The 23,105-nt window shown below is 39.2% G+C and overlaps 2 protein-coding genes across 2 annotated transcripts in view; one reads left to right on the top strand and one right to left on the bottom strand.

Moving 5' to 3' along the window:
- FBXL13 (F-box and leucine rich repeat protein 13) overlaps positions 1 to 23,105 on the bottom strand; it is a 251,573-nt gene that overhangs the window by 87,063 nt on the left and 141,405 nt on the right. The window contains exon 12 of the mRNA XM_025873245.2: positions 15,413 to 15,542. Coding sequence (XP_025729030.1) covers positions 15,413 to 15,542 — 130 coding nt within the window. The remainder of the gene's footprint in view (positions 1 to 15,412; positions 15,543 to 23,105) is intronic.
- The window catches only part of LRRC17 (leucine rich repeat containing 17), a 28,463-nt gene continuing 20,714 nt past the window's right edge, over positions 15,357 to 23,105 (top strand). Inside the window, 1 exon segment of the mRNA XM_025873244.2 lies at positions 15,357 to 15,472. The gene's annotated coding sequence lies outside the window, so the exon portion shown is untranslated.

Below are 23,105 nucleotides of genomic sequence, written 5' to 3'. Positions count from 1 at the left end.
TCCTATTAGCTAGGATTTTGTTGAGGATTTTGGAATCCATATTCATCAGGGATATCGGTCTGAAATTCTCCTTTTTGATGGGGTCTTTGCCTGGTTTGGGGATTAAGGTAATGCTGGCCTCATAGAATGAGTCTGGAGGCTTTCCTTCTGTTTCTACTTTTTTTTTTTTTGAAACAGCTTCAGGAGAATAGGTATTATTTCTTCTTTGAATGTTTGGTACAATTCCGCAGGGAATCCATCAGGCCCCGGACTCTTGTTTTTTGGGAGGTTTTTGATCACTGCTTCAATCTCATCACTGGTTATTGTCCTATTCAGGTTGTCAATTTCTTCCTGTTTCAGTCTTGGGAGTTTATAGGTTTCCAGGAAGGCATCCATTCCTTCCAGGTTGCTCAATTTATTGGCATATAGTTGTTGATAATAATTTCTAATAATTGTTTCATTTTCCTTTGTGTTAGTCGTGATCTCTCCCCTTTCATTCATAATTTTATTAATTTGGGTCCTTTCTCTTTTCTTTTGGATAAGTCTGGCCAGTGGTTTATTGATCTTATCAATTCTTTCAAAGAACCAACTTCTAGTTTCGTTGATCTGATCTACTGTGTTTCTGGTTTCTAATTCATTGATCTCTGCTTTAATCTTAATTATTTCTCTTCTAATGCGTGGCTTAGGCATCGTTTGTTGCTTTTTCTCTAGTTCTTTAAGGTGTAAAGTTAGGTGGTGAATTCGGGATTTTTCTATTTTTTTGAGTGAGGCTTGGATGGCTATGTATTTCCCCCTTAGGACCACCTTTGCAGTATCCCATAGGTTTTGGACCAATGTGTTTTCATTCTCATTGGTTTCCATGAATTGTTTAAATTCTTCTTTGATTTCCTGGTTGACCCAAACATTCTTGAGCAGAGTGGTCTTTAGCTTCCAAGTGTTTGAATTTCTTCCAAATTTTTTCTTGTGATTGAGTTCCAGTTTTAAAGCATCGTGGTCTGAGAATATGCAGGGAATAATCTCAATCCTTTGGTATAGGTTGAGACCTGATTTGTGACCCAGTATGTGGTGTATTCTGGAGAGGTACCATGTGCGCTCGAGAAGAATGAGTATTCTGTTGTTTTAGGGTGGAATGTTCTGTATATATCCATGAGGTCCATCTGGTCCAGTGTGACATTCAAAGCTCTTGTTTCTTTGTTGATTTTCTGCTTAGATGATCCTTCTATTGCTGAGTGGAGTATTGAGGTCTCCTACAATTAATGTATTGTTATCAATATGACTCTTTATTTTGGTTAACAGTTGGCTTATGTAGATGGCTGCTCCCATGTTGGGGGCATAGATATTTACAATTGTTAGATCTTCTTGTTGGATAGACGCTTTAAGAATGATATAGTGTCCTTCTGTGTCTCTAACTACAGTCTTTAGTTTAAAATCTAATTTGTCTGATATAAGAATTGCTACCCCAGCTTTCTTTTGAGGTCCGCTGGCATGGAAGATGGATCTCCATCCCTTCACTTTCAGTCTGGATGTATCTTTAGGTTCAAAATGAGTCTCTTGTAGGCAGCATATGGATGGGTCCTGTCTTTTTGTCCAATCTGCAACCCTGTGCCGTTTTATGGCAGCATTTAGGCCATTCACGTTGAGAGTGATTATTGAATGATATGAATTTATTGTCATCATGTTGCCTGTGAAGACCTTGTTTTTATAGATTGTCCCTATAAATTTCTGTTGTATATCACTCTTGGGGTCTTTCTCCTTTTATAGAACCCCCCTTAATATTTCTTGTAGGGCCGGCTTAGTGGTCACATAATCTTTCAGTTTCTGCCAGTCTTGGAAGCTCTGCATCTCTCCATCCTTTCTAAATGAAAGCCTTGCTGGGTAAAGTAGTCTTGGCTCCATGTTGTTCTCATTTGGTACCCTTAATATGTCTTGCCAGGGCTTTCTGGCTTGCCAGGTCTCTGTGGATAGGTTTGACTTATTCTGATGTTCCTCCCTCTGTACGTAGGGAATCTCTTCCCCCTAACTGCCCTTAAGATGGTTTCCTTGGTTCTAAGATTTGCAAGTTTTACTATCACATGCCGGGGTGTTGGCCTGTTTTCCTTGATCTTGGGAGGGGTCCTCTCTGCCTCTAGGATGCGAATGTTTGTTTCATTCCCCAGAATAGGGAAATTCTCAGCTACGATTTGCTCAAATACATCTTCTAGTCCTCTCTCTCTCCACTCCCTCCTGGATTCCAATTATTCTGACTCTGGAACACTTCATGGTGTCACTTATTTCTCTGATTCTATTTTCATGGATTCTGAGTTGTTTTTCCCTGGCCTCCTCTTTTCCCTTTTTATCTATTATATTGTCTTCCAGGTCGCTTATTCGTTCTTCTGCCTCAGTTACCCTTGCTGTTAGATTACCTAGATTGGATTGGATCTCATTGATAGCATTTTTAATTTCTGCCAGTTCAGCTTTCATTTCTGCCCTTAGAGACTCTATGTTGCCATTAATTGATTTCTCCATTCTAGCCATTGTCTTCACAATTGCTAGCCTGAATTCCATCTCCGACATCTTGGTTATATCTGCATCCATTTGTAAACCTGTAGCATAAGTCATAATCTCTGAGTCTTTTCTATTTGGGGGGCTCCTCCTCCTAGTCATTCTGTTGATGGGTGGTTGAGGGAATGTATAGGGTCCAAATTATTGACCAGAACCCAAGCAAGATGCACCTGTTTTCTTGGGACCTTAGGGTTGCTGGCCTCTTGTTTTCCCAGCCTGTCTTCTGGGGGAGGGGTCTGCCGTACTGTTACTCAGGCAACCCTGTTTGGGCAGAGCTGCCCTGCCCCCCTGTGCTGGGGATGGTCTCCACCGGAATCAGTTTTTGGGGCTTTTGTTCTCTGGTGGCTTTCCGCATCTCTTCCGCGAGTCAGAGCAGAAGAGATTGTTTCCAACCCTCTGCCTCAGAGCAGAGAGACTGCAGTCTGTTCTTCAGTGAGCTCTCCAGGCCACACCGTCTCCGTTTCTGTCTGTGCTGCTATAAACTGCAGCATCCTCGGTTGTGCGCCCCTCTGAAGCGCCCCCAGTCCTGCCTCCAGGTCGGAGCACGTCTCTGCCCTTTGTGCTTCTAAAACCGCCAGCCACTCCCAGTTCTCACGCGCAACCCCACCACTCCGGGTTTCTGCCCCGGGGGCTGTCCTAACATCCTTTCTCTGCCGCTACCGCTACCGGTCTGCGAGTCTGTGCCGGTCCCCAGCGTGCGAGGCTGTTGCTCACTGGCGGTGTAGGATCCCCACGGCCTGGCTCCCTCCCGCTGCCGTTTATCCTCCGATATCTGCCTGGGGAATCACGGCTCCCTGCTTCGTACCTCAAAACCAACCGCCTGCGATATTCTGTTTGTAGAGATCCAGATATTCTTACCTCTCAGGCTGGTTTCGTGGGTGCTCAGAGTGGTCTGGTAGATATCCATCTCAATTCCGGGGACCAGTTGAAATAGGGTCCCCTACTCCTCCGCCATCTTTCCTCCATCCCCCCAAAACAGTATTTTTAATTCCCTCTGCTTAATTTCTTTTAGAGAAAGTGGTCACCAATAGATAGTTTCCGAATGCTTGATAAAAAAAAATTTGAAAAGAGGGAAGTTTAATGAAACCTACTTAATATGGAAGTGAATGTAAGATGATTTAAAGACTTATTGCTCATTTCTGAGATGGGAAGAGTCCTTATCAGGATAGAAACCCATTCTAGGTTTGAATGTTGATCTTCTGCCTCTCTAGCAGTGCACCTTAAGAAGAGTGCTGCTATGAAAATAAATTATGTAGGTAAATATAGGGAGTAATTATGGAGAGCATTAAATAAATGTTAAATAAATGTAGCATTAGTTTTCCCAGAGAAATCATATCTATGTGAGTTTCTCTTTTTTTAAAGATTTTATTTATTTATTTGTCAGAGGGCGAGTGCGCACGCACACAAGCAGGGGAGTGGCAGGCAGAGAGAGAAGCAGGCTCCTCACTGAGCAAGGAGCCTGATGCAGGACTTGATCCCAAGACCCTGGGATCATGACCTGAGCAGAAGGCAAATGCTTAACCGACTGAGCCACCCAGATGTCCCTCTATGTGTTTTCTAAATCATAAAAATGTCATTAGTATTGACACAGCCAATCCAGGAAACTAACAGTATTGATAAAAACCAAACGTACACATACTTCATGACCCACACATTCAACTCCTATGTGTATACCCAACACAAGTGTCTGCCGTATTCATAGAAGGACATGTACATGAATGTTAAGAGAACCACAAATGAGCCTAGACTTACACTCTCCAGGCCCTGCAATCGCAGGAAAAACAGAATTTATTTTTCCCAGTGTTGAATATCTAGAAGGATTCTGAATGGTTCTGGTAGGGTCATCCTCCTCTCCTGGAAAAATCACAGCCACTGCAGATGGAATTTAGGATTGTCTAGGCCTAGATCAAATGACTCAGTGGCCGTAGGAAAATCCTAATGGTTACTAAACATTTACTCTATGAAGCCACTGTTCTAAGCACATTATATGTATGAAATCATTTCATTTACACAACACACTTATGAGGGAGGTACTAGTATTTTCCCCATTTCATAGATATGGAAACTGAGGTATACAGAAAGCTTGGGGAACTTGCCCCAGTCTCATAACTAGTAAATGGCAAACTCAGGATTAGCATGCAGGTGCCCCAGAACCTATGCTCCCAAATACTATCATGTACTGCTTTCCAGGTGCCATGAGTGACAGTTCTGCAGAGCCAAAAGAGAAAGGAGAGAAGTGGTTCCTGAAGCAAAGTGAGATGCAATGGAAAAACTACCAACATTTCATAAAATGGCTTGTTTCACTTATTTAATTAAACATGAATCCAAATATTCAATAAGCATCCAATAAATGTCTGCCATGAGTTAGAGCACACACCATTCTTCAGAGCAGAGAACAAGATGGACCCATTCACTGTCACCAAATGTCTCCCTGACCGTAGATACAAAGGACCACAGGAAAGGATACTTTCTTTTGGTAATAAAACTATTTTGTCTCCACAAAGTCTTCCCAAACTGTGTTTAAATATAGTTTTTAAAAAAAATTGCTTTATGGCATAAGCTTAGCTTTTATCACTTTGAGTAAACAGTAAATATAGAAGCAGGTATGTTAAATTTGTTCAACTGATTTAAGCAGAATTTTGTGTTAAATAAATGTAGATTTTTTTTCTTTCTTCTGAAAAGAGTATAATGAAAATGTTGCACTCTGGTTCTGAAAGAAAATTTTTAATTAATTTTAAAAATATTTTACCAATGGCAGCCTGTTGGGATGAGAATGCTATTATTCAACAAATATTTATTAAGTGCCTGGGTATGGTTTAACCTTACAAGTGATCAAAGAAATATAAATTAAAGACATATAATACCATATTCAATGTCAAATTAGCTAAAGTTTTTTTTACATAATATTCTTATGAAGATACCAGACATTATTTTACATTTATGATAAATTTATATTGGATACCATTGTTGTGCATGGATGGCCTTAAAAATAATTATATCCTCTGACCGTTTCACTTGTAAAAATTCATACCAAAATATTGCATAGACATATGGAAATATCTGGCTATGAGAATTTTCCTCACAAGTTATTGATCACAGCAGAAAATGGTAGGCCAATAATGAATTCTTAAATACATGGTGGTATTTTGATAGGATGGAATACTATATAGCTTTTAAAAGTAAGTTATAGGAAGAGGCCAGGAGCAATTTTGTGGAGGAGTAGGAGACCTAAATTTCATCTGGTCCCAGGAATTCAGCTAGATAGGGATCAAACCATTCTGAACACCTACGAACTCAACAGGAGATCGAAGAAAAGAGGAGCAGCAACTCTGAACAGAAGAGCGACCACTTTCTGGAAGGTAGGACGTGCAGAGAAGTGAATCCGAGGTGATATACCGGAAGATAGATGGCAGGGGAGGGAGCCTCCGTCAGCCCCTACTGGCAAGTGAAAGAGCCGCGGAGCACAAAATCGGAACTTTTAGAAGTCGGCTCCGCTGAGGGACATCGCTCCAGTGGCTAAGCGGGGGATGGAACCCTTGCTGGGACAGTGTGGTCTCAGGAGTGTCGGGGTCACAGAAAGACTGGGGGTGCCTGAGTGTGGCAGAGCTCCCAGGTATTGGAGCAGGGAAGCCAGCTGCTGAGACGGAGCCGAGGCGCAGTCTCTCAGCTCAGGGTTGCCATAAACTGTGATCCGCAGCACAGTCAGGCCACTGCTCTTCCAGGGGGACCCAACAAGCGGCAAATCCGGGGAGACTCCCCTTCCTCCCCCGGCAGGAGCTGCGCGGGAGCACACCACAGGGATCTGCTGAGTTTGGAGACTCCACATGGGGTCGGGTGCCAGAGATAGAAACACTCGATCACAGGCCGGGTGAGCACAGAGTGCGGCCAGAGACTGGGGAGACGGGAGTGACTGACTGCTTTTCTCTGGGGGTGCACCAAGGAGTGGGGCCCCGGGTTCTCGGCCCCTCCGGGGCGGAGATTGGGAGGCCGCCATTTTCACTCTCATCCTCCAAAGCGGTATAGAAAACTTTCAGGGAACAAAAGCTCCCGAGAGCAAACCGAGCAAATTACTTAGCCTGGACCAGCAAGGGCGGGGCAATTCCGCCTCCGGCAAAGACATCTGAGAACCACGGCAACAGGCCCCTCCCCCAGAAGATCAGCAAGAACAGCCAGCCAAGACCAAGTTTACCGATCAATGAGAATGGCAGAACTCCAGCACTAGGAGAATACAGCACATAGAATTCATGGCTTTTTTTCCCATGATTCTTTAGTCTTGCAAAGTTAATTTTTTTAATTTTCTTTTTTTTCTATTTTTTTTTAATTTTTCTTTTTCCCTTTTCAACCAACATCTTATCAATCCCTTTTCTTTAAATCTTTTTTATTTTTCATTTTTAGAGTCATATTCTATCCCTTCATTGTAGTTAACCTTATTTTTGGTATATATATTATAAGTTGTTCTCTCTTTAAAATTTTGGGATACAGTTGCTTCTAACAGACCAAAATATACCCTAAATCTCTAGTGTATGGTTTTGTTCTAGTCTCCTGCCTGATCACATTCTCTTTTTCTTTTTTAATTTCTCTTCTTTCGTTTTTCAACCAATGTCTTATCAATTACTTTTATAAAATCTTTTATAATTTTCATCTTTACAGTCATATTCCATCCCTTCATCATATTTACCCTTATTTTTGTACATATATAAGCTTTTCTTTCTTTAAAATATTGGGAGGCACTTTCTTCTAACAGACCAAAATACACACAAAATCAAGTGTGTGGCACTGATCTATGCACCAGCCTGATCATATTTGATCATATTCTTTTTTTTTTCTTTTTTCTTCCTTTCCCTTTCTTTTCCCCTGGTTTCAGGTCTCTTCTGATTTGTCTAGTGTATATTTTTCTGGGGTCGCTGTTACCCTATTAGCATTTTGTTCTCTCATTCATCTATTCTCATCTGGACAAAATGACAAGATGGAAAAAATCACCTCAAAAAAAGAACAAGAGGCAGTACCAACTGCCAGGGTCCTAATCAATACGGACATTAGTAAGATGTCGGAACTAGAGTTCAGAATGACGATTATACCTGGGCTTGAAAAAAGCATGGGAGATTACTAGAGAAACCCTTTCTGGAGAAATAAAAGAACTAAAATCTAACCAAGTTGAAATCAAAAAGGCTATTAATGACGTGCAATCAAAAATGGAGGCTCTAACTGCTAGGATAAATGAGGGAGAAGAGAGCATTAGTGATATAGAAGACCAAATGATGGAGAATAAAAGCTGAGAAAAAGAGAGAGAAACAACTACTGGATCACGAGGGCAGATTTGGAGAGATAAGTGATACCATAAGACGAAACAATATTAGAATAATTTGGATCCCAGAGAAAGAAGAAAGAGAGAGAAGGGCAGAAAGTATATTGGAGCAAATTATAGCGGAGAACTTCCCTAATTTGGGGAAGGAAACAGGCATCAAAATCCAGGAGTCAGAGAGAATCCCCCCTCAAAAATCAATAAAAATAGGTCAACACCCCGACATCTAATAATAAACTTACAATTCCCAGAGACAAAGAGAAAATCCTGAAAGCAGCTCAGGACAAGAGGTCTGTAATCTACAATGGTAGAAACATTAGATTGGCAACAGACCTATCCACACAGACCTGGCGGGCAGAAAGGACTGGCATGATATACTCAGAGCACTAAATGAGAAAAATATGCAGCCAAGCATACTATATCCAGCTAGGCTTCATTCAAAATAGAAGGAGAGATAAAATGCTTCCAGGACAAACAAAAATTAAAAGAATTTGCAAACACAAAACCAGCCCTACAAGAAATATTGAAAGGGGTCCTCTAAGCAAATAGAGAGCCTAAAAGTAACATAGACCAGAAAGGAACAGAGACAATATACAGTAACAGTCACCTTACAGGCAATACAATGGCACTAAATTCATATCTTTCAATAGTTATGCTGAATGTAATTGGGCTAAATGCCCCAATCAAAAGACACAGGCTATCAGATTGGATAAAAAAACAAGATCCATTGATATGCTGTCTGCAAGAGACTCATTTTAGACACAAAGACACCACCAGATTGAAAGTGAGGGGATGGCAAACCATTCACCATGCTAATGGACACCAAAAGAAAGCTGGGGTGGCAATCCTTATATCAGACAAATTAGATTTTAAACCAAAGACTATAATAAGAGATGAGGAAGGACACTATCTCATACTTAAAGGGCCTATCCAACAAGAAGGTCTAACAGTTGTAAATATCTATGCCCCTAACATGGGAGCAGCCAATTATATAAGCCAATTAATAACAAAAGGAAGAAACACATTTTGACAACAATACAATAATAATAGGGGACTTTAACCCTCCCCTCACTGAAATGGATAGATCATCTAAGCAAAAGATCAGCAAGGAAAGATTTTAAATGACACATGGACCAAATGGACTTCACAGACATATTCAGAACATTCCATCCCAAAGCAACAGAATACACATTCTTCTCTAGTGCCCATGGAACATTCTCCAGAATAGATCACATCCTAGGTCACAAATCAGGTCTCAACTGGTACCAAAAGATTGGGATCATTCCCTGCATATTTTCAGACCACAATGCTTTGAAACTAGAATTCAATCACAAGAGGAAATTCAGAAAGAACTCAAATACATGGAGGCTACAGAGCATCCTATTAAAGAATGAATGGGTCAACCAGGAAATTAAAGAAGAATTTAAAAAATTCATGGAAACCAATGAAAATGAAAACACAACTGTTCAAAATCTTTGGGATACAGCAAAGGCAGTCCTAAGAGGAAAGTATATAGCAATACAAGTCTTTCTCAAGAAACAAAAAAGGTCTCAAATACACAACCTAACCCTACACCTAAAGGAGCTGGAGAAAGAAAAGCAAATAAAGCCTAAACCCAGCAGGAGAAGAGAAATAGTAAAGATCAGAGCAGAAATCAATGAAATAGAAACCAAAAGAACACAAGAACAGATCAACGAAACTAGGAGCTGGTTCTTTGAAAGAATTAATTAGACTGATAAACCTCTGGGCAGACTTATCAAAAAAAAGAGAAATGATCCAAATAAATAAAATCATGAATGAAAGAGGAGAGAGCACAACCAACACCAAAGAAATACAAACAATTATAAGAACATATTATGAGCAACTATATGCCAACAAATTAGACAATCTGGACGAAATGGATGCATTCCTAGAGACGTATAAACTACAAAAACTGAACCAGGAAGAAATAGAAAACCTGAACAAACCTATAACCACTAAGGAAATTGAAGCAATCATCAAAAATCTCCCAACAAACAAGAGCCCAGGGCCAGATGGCTTCCCAAATTCTACCAAATTCTACCAAATTCTATTCTTCTGAAACTGTTCCAAAAAATAGAAATGGAAGGAAAACTTCCAAACTCGTTTTATGAGGCCACCATTACCTTGATCCCAAAACCAGACAAAGACCCCATCAAAAAGGAGAATTACAGAACAATATCCCTGATGAACACGGATGCAAAAATTCTCACCAAAATACTAGCCAATAAGATCCAACAGTACATTAAAAGGATTATTCACCACGACCAAGTGGGATTTATTCCTGTGCTGCAAGGTTGGTTCAACATCCGCAAATCAGTCATTGTGATACAATACATTAATAAAAGAAAGAGTAAGAACCATATGATCCTCTCAATAGATGCAGAAAAAGCATTTGACAAAGTACAGCATCCTTTCTTGATCAAAACTCTTCAGAGTATAGGGATAAAGGGTACATACCTCAATATCATAAAAGCCATCTATGAAAAACCCACAGCGAATATCATTCTCAATGGGGAGAAACTGAGAGCTTCCCTCCTAAGGTCAGGAACATGGCAAGGATGTCCACTATCACCACTGCTATTCAACATAGTACTAGGAGTCCTAGCCACAGCAATCAGACAACAAAAAGAAATCAAAGGCATCCGAATCGGCAAAGAAGAAGTCAAACTCTCACTGTTTGCAGATGATATGATACTGTATGTGGAAAACCCAAAAGACTCCACCCCAAAACTGCTAGAACTCATATAGGAATTCAGTCAAGTGGCAGGATATAAAATCAATGCACAGAAATCAGTGGCATTCCTATACACCAACAACAAGACAGAAGAAAGAGAAATTAAGGAGTTGATCCCATTTACAAAGGCACCCCAAACCATAAGATACCTAGGAATAAATCTAACCAAAGAGGCAAAGAATCTGTACTCAGAAAACTATAAAATACTCATGAAAGAAATTGAGGAAGACACAAAGAAATGGAAAAATGTTCCATGCTCATGGATTGGAAGAACAAATATTGTGAAGATGTCAATGCTACCTAGAGCAATCTACACATTCAATGCAATCCTTATCAAAATACCATCTACTTTTTTCAAGGAAATGGGACAAATAATCCTAAAATTTGTATGGAACCAGAAAAGACCCCGAATAGCCAGAGGAATGTTGAAAAAGAAAACCAAAGCTGGTGGCATCAAAATTCCGCACTTCTAGCTCTATTACAAAGCTGTCATCATCAAGACAGTATGGTACTGGCACAAAAACAGACACATACATAGATCAATGGAACAGAATCGAGAGCCCAGAAATGGACCCTCAACTCTATGGTCAAGTAATCTTCGACAAAGCAGGAAAGAATGTCCAATGGAAAAAAGACAGTCTCTTCAACAAATGGTGTTGGGAAAATTGGACAGCCACATGCAGAAGAATGAAACTGGACCATTTCCTTACACCACACACAAAAATAGACTCAAAATGGATGAAAGACCTAAATGTGAGAATCCTAGAGGAGAACACAGGCAGCAACCTCTTCGACCTCAGCCGCAGTAACTTCTTCCTAGAAACATCGCCAAAGGCAAGGGAAGCAAAGGCAAAAATGAACTATTGGGACTTCATCAAGATAAAAAGCTTTTGCACACTGTGAGTTGTGCAAGACTGTTGAATCACAGATCTGTGCTTCTGAAACAAATAATGCAATATATGTTAAGAAAAAATGAAGAAGAAGATAGCAGGAGGGGAAGAATGAAGGGGAGTAAGTCGGAGGGGGAGACGAACCATGAGAGATGATGGACTCTGAAAAACAAACTGAGGGTTCTAGAGGGGAGGGGGTGGGGGATGGGTTAGCCTGGTGATGGGTATTAAAGAGGGCACATTCTGCATGGAGCACTGGGTGTTATACGCAAATAATGAATCATGGAACACTACATCAAAAACTAATGATATAATGTATGGTGATTAACATAAAATAATAAAATTAAATTTAAAAAAGAAGAGAAAAAAGTAAGTTATAGGAAAATATTTAATAAAAGAGAGAGGTGTTAACTTTATGAAATGTTAAATGAAAGATAAGTGTACTGTATAATCCACTTTAGTTTAAAAGAAGTATCTCTGTGCATAGAAAAAAGACCAGGAAGCCTTACCCTGAAAAGTTAATAGTGTTCGTTATTTTTGGGTGGTGAATTCTCAGATAATTTATATTTTTTGCTTCTTATTTCTTGTATTTTTGTGTTTAACATGTAAAAAGGAAAAAAAAAGGCAGAGGTTTTAAAAAGTGAAAAAAGAAACTCAAAGTGATAAGTATATGGTTAGAGGTTTCAACAGAGAGTGAAAGAGCTCAGTAGAGTGGCTCTATCCTCAGTCAGGGCCGAGCGAGCAGAGGCTTTTTTTCGAAGAAACAGCCCAGAGGCATCACCTCAACCACATTAAAGATGATGACATGCAAGTACATGTGCAAATGCTGGTATTCGTTAGGAAATCAGTCCTATTTCCTAATGCACCTACACTCTTTATCCAATCCCAAAAGAATGCAGAGTATTTCTAAAACGTGTAATTGATTTTCACTTTTCTTTGCAGTTCTCCGCCATGCATTTATTATTTTTTTTCTAACAAGTGTTGTTAAAATACTTTCACAATATTGTATAAATACATCTTTCTTTTTTTGGCAGCCATGAGTGCATTAAAGTTTAGCCCTTGACATACTTTGCTTATGTTAATCCAGAGCTCCTAGAAGACAGGACGCTGTTTTATTCATCACCCGGCGCAGTATACAGCAGGCCCTGGGGTAACACCAGGGAAAGTCAGGTAGGTGTGAGCTTCTATTCTGAAGTCTTTTTGTTTTACTAGGACCCTTCTTCTTGGGCAGATACATTAACACATGACTTCATAGTGCAAAATTCCAAACATAAAAAGAAAATAGATTTTTAGTTTCCAAGCGGAGAACCAGAGAAATCTGTGAATCATCGATTTCCCTTCTTTGAAACCATTTTTGTACCGTGATATCAATACATGTAGGCCTGGAAGAGTGAAACTGTCCTCACACCCAGAGCTGGGGAGGTAAACGGAGCCTCCTCATTAAATTTAACAAATCCCTCAGAAGCGGTAACATCCAAGTTTTACCAATTCTTTCTGCATCCAGAGCAGCAGCTATTTTCAAGATATCTGTGGTTCATAACGAGCCCATTTCTTACTCCCGGGGGGGCCTAACGGGGCTTAGCTTCAAATGGCACAATTTCCAGGGACTGAAACAGTGTCTGACACCTGGAGTTAAATCACTGCTGAATTATTAAATAAATGGAAGTGGAAGACGGATGAACAAAAGAAATTTAACATTCTTTTAAATAGTGATGTATAATACTAGCTTCACTGTGGCTTGAGACTTAAAAATTAAGGGACAGTCAGGAAAAGAAATCTATTCTTTATACACTCAGACCAAACTTAAATACCCACTGAGGACAGGCAGGCGATGCAGTTGAATGGTTAGGTGTCTGCGCATGTGTGGACCTTATGGAGCGGAGGAGAGGCCAGTGGGCTCCATTTCAGTGGGCTGAGGCTAACTCAGTCCCGACCCTTTGTGGCCGAATGGCACTCCAGGCCCAATTTCGCTGGTTTTTCCAGTTTTTTAAGGGAAACCTGGAAGTCTAGATTTCTTTATGAAAACTCCAAAAGTTTTATTTATTTATTTTTTGACTCCAAAAGTTTTAAATGTTGGCTCAACATTTAAAAATAGATACATGATATCCTTGTGTTTTGCGTGCATATCTGGCCAGAGGCATATAGATTTAAAACTTCTCATTTTGACTCTACTGTGTCTGAGAATATGTATCCTTAGGACATGTGTCTGTGTGTCTGTGTGTCTGTGTATGAATTGTATGTTGTTGCTACAATCATTACCTTGTGGAAACTGAGAAGAACAAAGAGGTGAGTTACACTCTGGCAGAGGGTTTTTAAGCACTGGGTGAGCTGGTGGAAAAATCCTGGAGGATGTATTTTTAAAGGGACGTGTCAAAAACATTGAGTTATTCCTGAACTTGCAAATAGTTTTCTCTGTGATTAGGAAAAGTTTTCAATTAGCAATAAAGCACCTACCCTCCCACAGGGACTGGGAGATACCAGATACATATCAAAGGATGGCTCCCAGGCCCTTGAGGAAGGCATTCCTGGGTTATAAAACCATCAAGAAGTTTTTAATGAGGTTTTTATCTATCTCAAAGAGAGCAAAGAAAGAATGTACAGTTGCAAGTTTTCTAAAATAAATGCTCCAAGAAAAGGGAGGTCAGGGGCTAGAGTTTAGTCAAGCTGGAGAGAATGTTAAGTCCATCTCAGTCAGAGAGTGATGGTGGATGTTGATGTTTAGCAAGCTACGCATCAATAGATCAGAAACAAATGTAACTTCTAGATGTTTCAAGCCTAGCTTAGAGCCCTCCCCACCTTTCCCCTACATCCTCCCTACTGCCTAGTGTACCAGGGAACCATGGTATGCCAGTGACAGTGAGTAGCTAAGTTCTATCCCTTTAAGGACTTGGAGGAGAAACCCATACTATGCCTGTATTCCCTCCAGGGGACTCTCCCTGCCCACATATGTACCAATAGGTGCTTTTAAGGGCACCAGTCCATGTGCTTTCACTGGGTGTGCAACCTTGGGAGCCTTGGTCTCTTCATTTCTAAATGGGCATAATCAATACACACTATACAGCGTTTGTATGAGGAATGAATCTGATCTGTGTAAAGCACTCAACATGGTGCCTGGCATATAACACCAATTCAACAAATGCTAACTAGCAATGTTTCAGCCAGTTTTCATCTGTGCTATTATATTATTTTCACAGAAGGATGATCATACTATGATACTAATATTAACAGAATACACAGAGAGGTGGAAGAAAAGGAGTTAAAAAAATCATGACTTAAATCTACCAAAATAGAGCAGAAGAAACTACCAATGAGGCAGCAACTATTTCCAAAGTGCCATGGCCTACCCTCCACAACCATACCCTAGTTTCTACCCAACTTTCCTTCATCTTGTTCCCTCAGACTTAAATATTTCCCCATGTAGATCTCAAACCCTCATGTTATTTAGCCCCAGGACACAATGCAATTTTAAAAAGTACAATCTTTGTTGTATTTCTTTTGTTATATTTAGCACTTGTGGCATTTTACCCAATGCTATTTATTTTTTGAAAGCCCCTGGGGGAGCTCATTGACTTTTCAGGAAGTGCTTTGCAAATTCTCCCCCCAAAATGTTTTTCCTTTGTTTGTATCTTGGTAGCAATTCTAAAGTTTTCAACATTTGGACTCTGGTATTATAATTGTGCTCAAAGTATCTACACAGAAGTGGTCTGTTTCATCATCCAATGAGCTCGGCCTGTGTGTGGATGTGACACTCCAGTGGAAGGAAGCCAAGAGCCTATAGTAGCGATCCTGGGGAAAATTTAAGCAGCTGTGGCTATGTAATTCAAAACCTCTGAAAAGTGTGCTGCAGTCCGTGCACAGCATTAGTATAACATGAGGGCTGGATGTAGCCCGTCCCCCGGAGGACTTCCTCGCTTGCTGCAGGAAAGAGAAGACTGAAAGACAAACCTGGGTGCAGCCGGAAAGGTCCAAATAGATGAGCTTGTGGCATCCATTCCCTAAATTCAGGTACTGTAAACCTTTGTCTGTGAACTTTCTGCAATAAGCCAAACTAAGATTCTGTAAGTTCTGGAAGTACCTGAAAAGACAGGGGCGAGAGGAGAGAGGAAGGAAAGGGATTCTTTTGAGTCGTTTTCCACATCTTTCTTAAGCCACTATGACAAAGAGAAGTAAAACTATCAACTATTCTTTTCTCTTTGCAAATCTTCAGCAGTTGAACGTAATTATTAATGCTCTTCCTGTTATGTGAAGGAGCTTGGAGTAGTATATCAGATAATGCATCATTACATTTTAAATGAAAATATAGATTTGCCTAGATTTTTAAGAAGGCTGATTGAGGGAGAGCTCTGAGGGTGGGGGACGTTTCTGCATTCATATTGTTTGGACATTAGTTTGTGTTTGAAACCAAAGTTACAGTATTTGCAGTATTGTTGCATTTAAGTTTTATCTTTTAGGAGCACCAAAACAACGTGCAAAATGTCTAGATGGACAAACCCTTTGTAAACATTTAAATGGTGATTAACTGTTGCATGACAGTGAGGATTTGGGGCAGAAAGGAGGCAAAGTTAAACATAACAAGCTCCCAAAATGGACATGATAAGCAAATGGTTTGAAAAAAAAAATTTGAATATGCATGATTTTATGTTTCATTATTATAGTTAAAGAAAGACTAATTGATATAGAGAGCTTAAAAATGGGTTAAAAAGAACAGTCTGCAAATGAGTTGAGCAACACATGAAGGGAATAAAAATGACATCAGAGGCTATCAATCTCACTGGAGTTCAAACAGATTAAATATGGCATTACCACCATGAGCAAAATGATTGCTTCCAGAAAAAAAGGGCGGTAATTAAGATGAGCCTGTACTACCGTGCAAGGGCTTACAGTTTGAGGACATTCTGTGGACAAGTTTCCAAGCCTTCCTAAGCCTGGCATTTTTTAAAAGTGCAAGAACTCTCACTATTGCTCGCTCTTGTAATGGAATTAACAACATGCTGTTGGTTTGTGATCTGCAACAGTTTAACAGCAAATTGGAAAGCAAAAAGAACGAAAAGTGGGAAGAAGATGCCTTTCTGTCCCTCAAAAGCCCACAAATGACTAGTAAAATTTACTTTCATGCAAATGGGAAATAAGATATGCAAGCATGGACAGTTAATCAGATGTATTCCTAAAATTTGAAAAGCACATCTTATATGATATATAATGATTCCCCATTCCAGAGTGACTGATTTGATGCAGACCACACATTCCCCTCCAGCAATGTCCATGAGATTCAACAGAACAAAGAGGGACGCCATCTGGATTCCCCAGTGGCTGTGGGCAGGGCCGTGGAGCAGAAGCAGCACTAACATCCCAAGGACACGCCCCCTCTCCTGGGGCCCTTGAGTTAACCAAGGGCTATGCCAAAGTTTTGGAAATGCTTTCTTTCCTCTCTTTCCTCTCCCTGGAGTGTACCCCTGTGATTCAACGGAGCAAAGTACAGTTTTCTTGGGGTGTGTGTGGGAGGTTGTCATTTCTAACAACCCTTTAGCTCTCTAATTTGGAGAAAGGAATAGTAAGGCAGACAGCACAACACAATGGAAAATACACAAGGTTTTGGAATCTGACAAAATTGGATTCAAATTTCAGCCTTGACACTTATTGCAACTTCCCGAACCTCTCACAGATTGTTTCTGCATCTGTTAAGTGGAGATTATAATATTATCTCTTTTTTTTAACCCTGACCCACTGTGTTCAGCTTTCCTGAATCTTAGTTTTCTCATCTGTAACATGGATGTAATTCTATCCAGTCTTTCCTCTCAGAGGTATGACAATTACATGAGAACATAGATGTAACAGTATTATATTAAGGATGATTTTTGATGATTAAAATCAGTAAGTAGAAGCTTTAAAATATATATTCTTGCTACTACTGTTTCAAATAATAGCATATTAGTTGTTCTTATGAACTTTGTACTATCTTCTTCCATTGTAATGGAATGGATGCTTATCTGACAAAAGTGGCGTATACAACTGATTCCAAGACTTTGGTGGACCTCACCTTACATCTACACCCTCATTTTGATCAAGGTTTAATGCCCTTTTTAATCTGTTTTAACTCCAGTGAGACTGATAGCCTCTGATGTAGTTTTTATTCCCCTGATGTGTTGCCCACTCATTTGCAGACTGTTCTTAACCATTTTTAACCTCTATATCAGTCTGTCCTTAATTATAATAATGTAGCTGTCACTTATAAAATCATGCATATTCAGATATATTCAAATCTAGCCCAAGCCTATTGTTTGATTTTTTTTAAGTCCTTGTGATCAGTTAACAAATACTCAAAGTAGAGGGGCACCTGGGTGGCTCAGTCGGTTAAGCCTCTGACTCTTGATTTCAACTCAGGTCATGATCTCAGGGTCCTGGGATCGAACCCCACATTGGGCTCTGCGCTCAGTGTGGAGTCAGCTTGCCCCCTCCCTCCCTCTGCTTGTTCTCTCTCTTTGTCTCAAATAAATAAAGAAAATCTTAAAAACAAACAAAAAAACCCAAACACTTAAAGTAGGAATTAAATGGGGAGTTCTTAACTTTTTTGTGTGTAACATACTTCTAGATCTATGGACCCTTTGTCAGCATAATGTTTTTAATGTGTAAAATAATACTTAAAATTACAAAAGCAGCTAATTATATTGAAAGATATCATTATCAAAATTTTTAAAAAACCAAATGAGTGGAATAATAACATATGTGCTTCTTTATTAGCATATTAAATAACAAGATCTAGTGGGAGGGCTAATAACTACCCATGATTTTGAAGTAGTGATGAGTGTCAATAATACTTTGAGATACTTGTAACAACTATAATAAGAAAATGTTTGAGATTTGTATGGTCGAGGAGTCCCAGGAACTGCTAATACTACTGTGATTTTTTTTTTTTACCTACATTTCAGTTAGAGCTTAGTGAAAATAGAGATTATTTTTCTCCCATCAAAATTCATGGAACCTCTGAAGTCCATCCCTGGTCTCCTTGGGGGATCCACTGAGCCCAGGTTAAGAACCTCGGGTTTGGCACAAGAAGTTGTTCACTGGATGAAATGACTCCCAGATTGAAAGTCCCTAGATGGCCGTCTTCAAAGTGGAACCTCATGGGAACCATCAGTTTGAAAACCCAGCACAGGAGGAATCCTAAGTGACCCTATAGACCTTTCTAGGGATTTACAGGGCCGAAGACTTAAAGCTGTTGGGGATGGGAAAATGATCAGTTGACAGTGAAATCACTTGGCAAATTTTATGCAATACTGCAACTTTTTATTCTGAATTTTGGCACAGAAATAAGTCCCTTACGTGAGTAAGATCTGGTTCATCATTTTCTCAAGCCAGAGACAACTTGGTATTTCTAATTCTACTTTGAGGCAGTGTTTGCAGCCTGTGTTTATCTTTTCCTCGTTATTTGATAACAAGTGTTTCTAATGGGGGGAGGGGTTCCCTTTGTGACTTATTTTTCTACTGCTACTATAATCTTTAAGAGTCCCAGTTCTCATAGGAACTACACTTTTTTTCTTTTGGCTTTTTTTCCATTAACGAATTGCAACTTTCTGTGTTAGATCACCAATACCTGAGGGAATTACTATTGGAAGGAATGCAGAATTATGTATTTAAACAAAAATTTCTCTGAAAAATCACCAAGACAAGGCCTAATCTGTAAAAGAGAGGGTTTGCAGTAGTTTCTTTTAAGTGTTGGGCTCTTTAGTTTCACGGAGGCAGTTTTGCATAATAGAATTTCTGCTGAAATCCAAATGCAGTGTTTTGACCTCTTATTCATAGGGAAGACCTTGAGGATGTCCAGGCAAGGCAACAGCTTACTCTGTCTCCCCCATTCTGATGGCTACTGGTAAGACTATATAACATGAGAGCACCTATAAATGAGAAGTTTCCGAGCCAATTGAAGGATCTATATGAAAAATAATTAAACACCATGCCACTGTAATGTATGATGCTCCATTAAGGAGCTTTATTTGCCAAGTGATTTCACTGTCAATTGATTATTTTCCCATCCCCCACAGCTTTAAGTCTTCAGCCTTGGAAATCCCTAGAAAGGTCTACAGGGCCTCTTAGGATTCCTCCTGTGCTCGTTTTCAAACTGATGGTTCCCATGAGGTTCCACTTTGAAGACGGCCATCTAGGGACTTTCAGTCTGGGAGTCATTTCATCCAGTGAACAACTTCTTGTGCCAAACCTGAGGTTCTCCTGCATGCCCAGAATGTCTCCCACACAATAATTGATCAATACATGGTGGATAAGTGAATGAATGTTGCTGTTAGGTTTCAGGGAAAGAAGAAATCATTGCAGAACTCTGGTCGATGGTATGACTTGAGGTGTAAAGGCTCTGGCTCAGCAGAGAGGAGGAGAAAGGCATTCCAGCTGTAGAGAACGAGAAGCATGCAGCAATCTGGTGACCAGAGTTAAGGGCCTCCCTTGGGAAACCTGGGCAGATAGGTTTGATCAGATAATGTTAAGGGACTGTCAGGGAAGAGTCTAGACCCTAAGCATGTCAAAGATATGACAAGACTATTTTTCCAGGGTGATACTTCTGACAGCATAAGGCAAAACAGATTGAAGGGAAGAGAGACCAAGGGTGAACCATCAGGATGCTATGGCAAATGAAGTGCTGAGAGTGCCACCTAGGTTGTGGAATGAATGGAAAGGGTTTGATTCAGGAACCATTTATTTAGACGCAAACATGTCCTGGAATGGGCATGGGCTAGGAGCAGCCCTCATTTTCAACTTTAGAAAATTGAGCAAGTCCCTAAAGAAGTGAGGAAAAATATTCAGATAAGAAGTTGGCAAATCAATGTTGTCGAGAAGGGCAAACAAATTATATTTTTCTTCTGGCAAATAATTTCTTTGGAAAGAAAGGCTAAAGGCACTGGAGAGAGAATGACAACAGCACAAACAACATTTCTCCGGTTATTTATAGTTTAAAGAACACTTTTGCATACCCATGCATATTTGAAACAGTGGGAAACAGAGAAAAATAGAGAGTCATTATGAAATATATTTTTATCATAGATAAGAAAGTCAGTGTACTTTCTTTTCATATGACAAAAATCATCAATATCAAGTGCATTTACCCTGGATGTTCTCTCAATAGCAAGAACTGAGTTGAAATCAAAAGAGAATTCTCATTTTGGGTCCTGTTTTTCTATCCATTGCCCATTAAAGGTACAGCTTCATTTGTACAATAAATGTCCCTAAAAACTATGCATGGTTGTAGTATTATTTTAAATTTCCTAGGAGAAAAGATTATCTAAAAGTATGCTATCCCAAATCATCTATTTTGTAAGTTCAGATTTTCACATAGGGATTTAATGGATTTTGTAATATATTCTCTTTCTACACACACACAAGCATATATGTTCTCTCTCTCTCTCTCTCTCTCTCTCTCTCTATATATATATATATATATACACACACACATTCATACATGCACATATATTCATACACATACATATCTCAATATGGAATGCTTAAAGAAAAGTACTGAGTGATATTCTATACTGGAGGACTAGAGAACTTTCTAGAACTCCTGAGAGGGTCGTGGCTCTCCACAGTGGTGTCACTGGAGCTGGTTTACACCAGCCCATGAGAGCCAACTATTAGCATTTCTTCCCAACTCCACATTCGATACATCATGTTGGTAGCTTAAAATTGATCATGGTGGTAGTATTCACACTACAGAAATCAGAACATCCCCTTAGCCTCTACCCAAACTAGTTATTAAACATTTACTGCAACACAGCTATCCTTGGAACACACTTTGAGAACTACTGATACAGAGAACGTAGTATGCTGAGGAAATGTATACAGATATAAAAATGACAAGAGAGTAGATGACAGCTTTGAAAGACAGCAATAAAAATTCAACCTATAAATAAAAAAAGATTCTTAAGATAAAACCTGAACAAATAGAATAGAAGCACTAAAAAAGAAAAATAGCTTCCTTGGCTGAGAAAAGATCTAAGTTTCAATGTTCAAAGGTTTACTATATTCCAGGAAAAGTTAATTGAAAGAATACAAATAAGTTTGGAAAATGTTTTTAATTTCTCAGGAAAAAGGAAATTCTTGCAAGCATATTAGCAGAAAAAATAAGTTACCAACAAAGGAACAAAAAAAATCAAGCTGGCTTTACATTTCTCTTTAACATGAAATATCAAAGATTATGGGGCAGGATTTGTAGGATTATAAGAGTAAAGTAAGGGACATAATTCAAGAACCATATGCCAAGAGGAGTTGTTCACCCTCCAAGACAAAAGAAAGTAATTTTCAGAAAGCAATGGCCGTTTATCTTTCAGATAAAGAGTTTTTAAAACTATATTTCTAGTCATCATGGGATGAATAAAAATCAGAATTAAAGAATAAGGAAATTGTGGAACAAATGGACCATCAATGAATGGCAAAACTAGAGTTAGGACTACATAATTATAAATATCATCACAAACATGACAGTCAATATTAAAAGGAAAGTTAAATGATTAATAAAACTCATGATTTATATGTGTTTATGTACAAAGGGTAGAAGTAGAGAAGCATCAAGTTCAGGGGAGAATGAAAGTGTATTAGATCTCTGGTCTAACACGGGGAGAGGGGCCAAAGTCATTGTTCCATCACAACTTTGATCAATGGAGAAATACGTATTAAAAGGTTGTTTTTAAAAAAAAAACATACAGGGGCACCTGGGTGGCTCAGTCGGTTAAGTGTCTGCCTTCGGCTCAGGTCATGATCCCTGGGTCCTGGGATCGAGCCCCAAGTCAGTCTGCTCCCCTCCCTCTGCAACTCCACCCCCACTCATTCTCTCTCTCTCTCCAAGAAGTAAATAAAATCTTTAAAAAAAAATACAAATAGCCATTGGTTAGAATACAGAACAGAATGTGCACATACCTCTGAAATACCTTGAGACAATAAAAGTCAACAACATAGTGTATATAGCAAAAGGTGAAAACAATGAGTAGTACAGTACAGTAACAGAAAAATCAAAAACATAAAGCAAGAAAAATAAGACCATATACTCCATTTTGAAAGGAAATATTAATCTTCTAAACTAACCCCTTAAAAAGTCAGAATTAAAAATTTTAAAATAGAAGTTAGCTATGTGCTTCATATAAAAGGCAAATCTAAAATACACCAACATAAAGATTAAAAATGCAAGGATACAGGGGCACCTGGGTGGCTCAGTCAGTTAAGTGGCCAACTCTTGATTTCAACTCAGATCATGATCTCAGGGTCGTGGGATCCCGCTCAGCACAGAGTCTTCTTGAGATCCTCTCTCTCCCTCTGCCCCTCCCCCCTGCTCACATGCTCTCTCTCTCTAAATAAATACATAAAATCTTTAAAAAAAATTAAAAAATAAAAAATAAAAATACAGGGATGCATAAAATTATTCCACAAAATCACAAGCAAAAGGAAACAAAAGTGACTATATTAATAGCAGATAAAGAGTTTGAAGCAAAGAAACATCAACCATGATAAAGAATATAATCTTATGTGAATAAATGCTATAATCTATAATGAAACATACTACTTATTAATCTTTATATGTAAAATAAAAATATCAAAATAAATTAAAGAAGCTTGATTATAAAAGGCAACCAAAATCACTATTATA

Source organism: Callorhinus ursinus, unplaced genomic scaffold (genome assembly GCF_003265705.2).
Source record: "Callorhinus ursinus isolate GAN/ISIS: 27379988/994484 unplaced genomic scaffold, GSC_fseal_2.0 scaffold12, whole genome shotgun sequence".
NCBI classification, from domain to species: Eukaryota; Metazoa; Chordata; class Mammalia; order Carnivora; family Otariidae; genus Callorhinus; species Callorhinus ursinus.
Note: the sequence above shows the minus strand (reverse complement) of the source record. Positions and strands in the feature narration are given on the sequence as shown.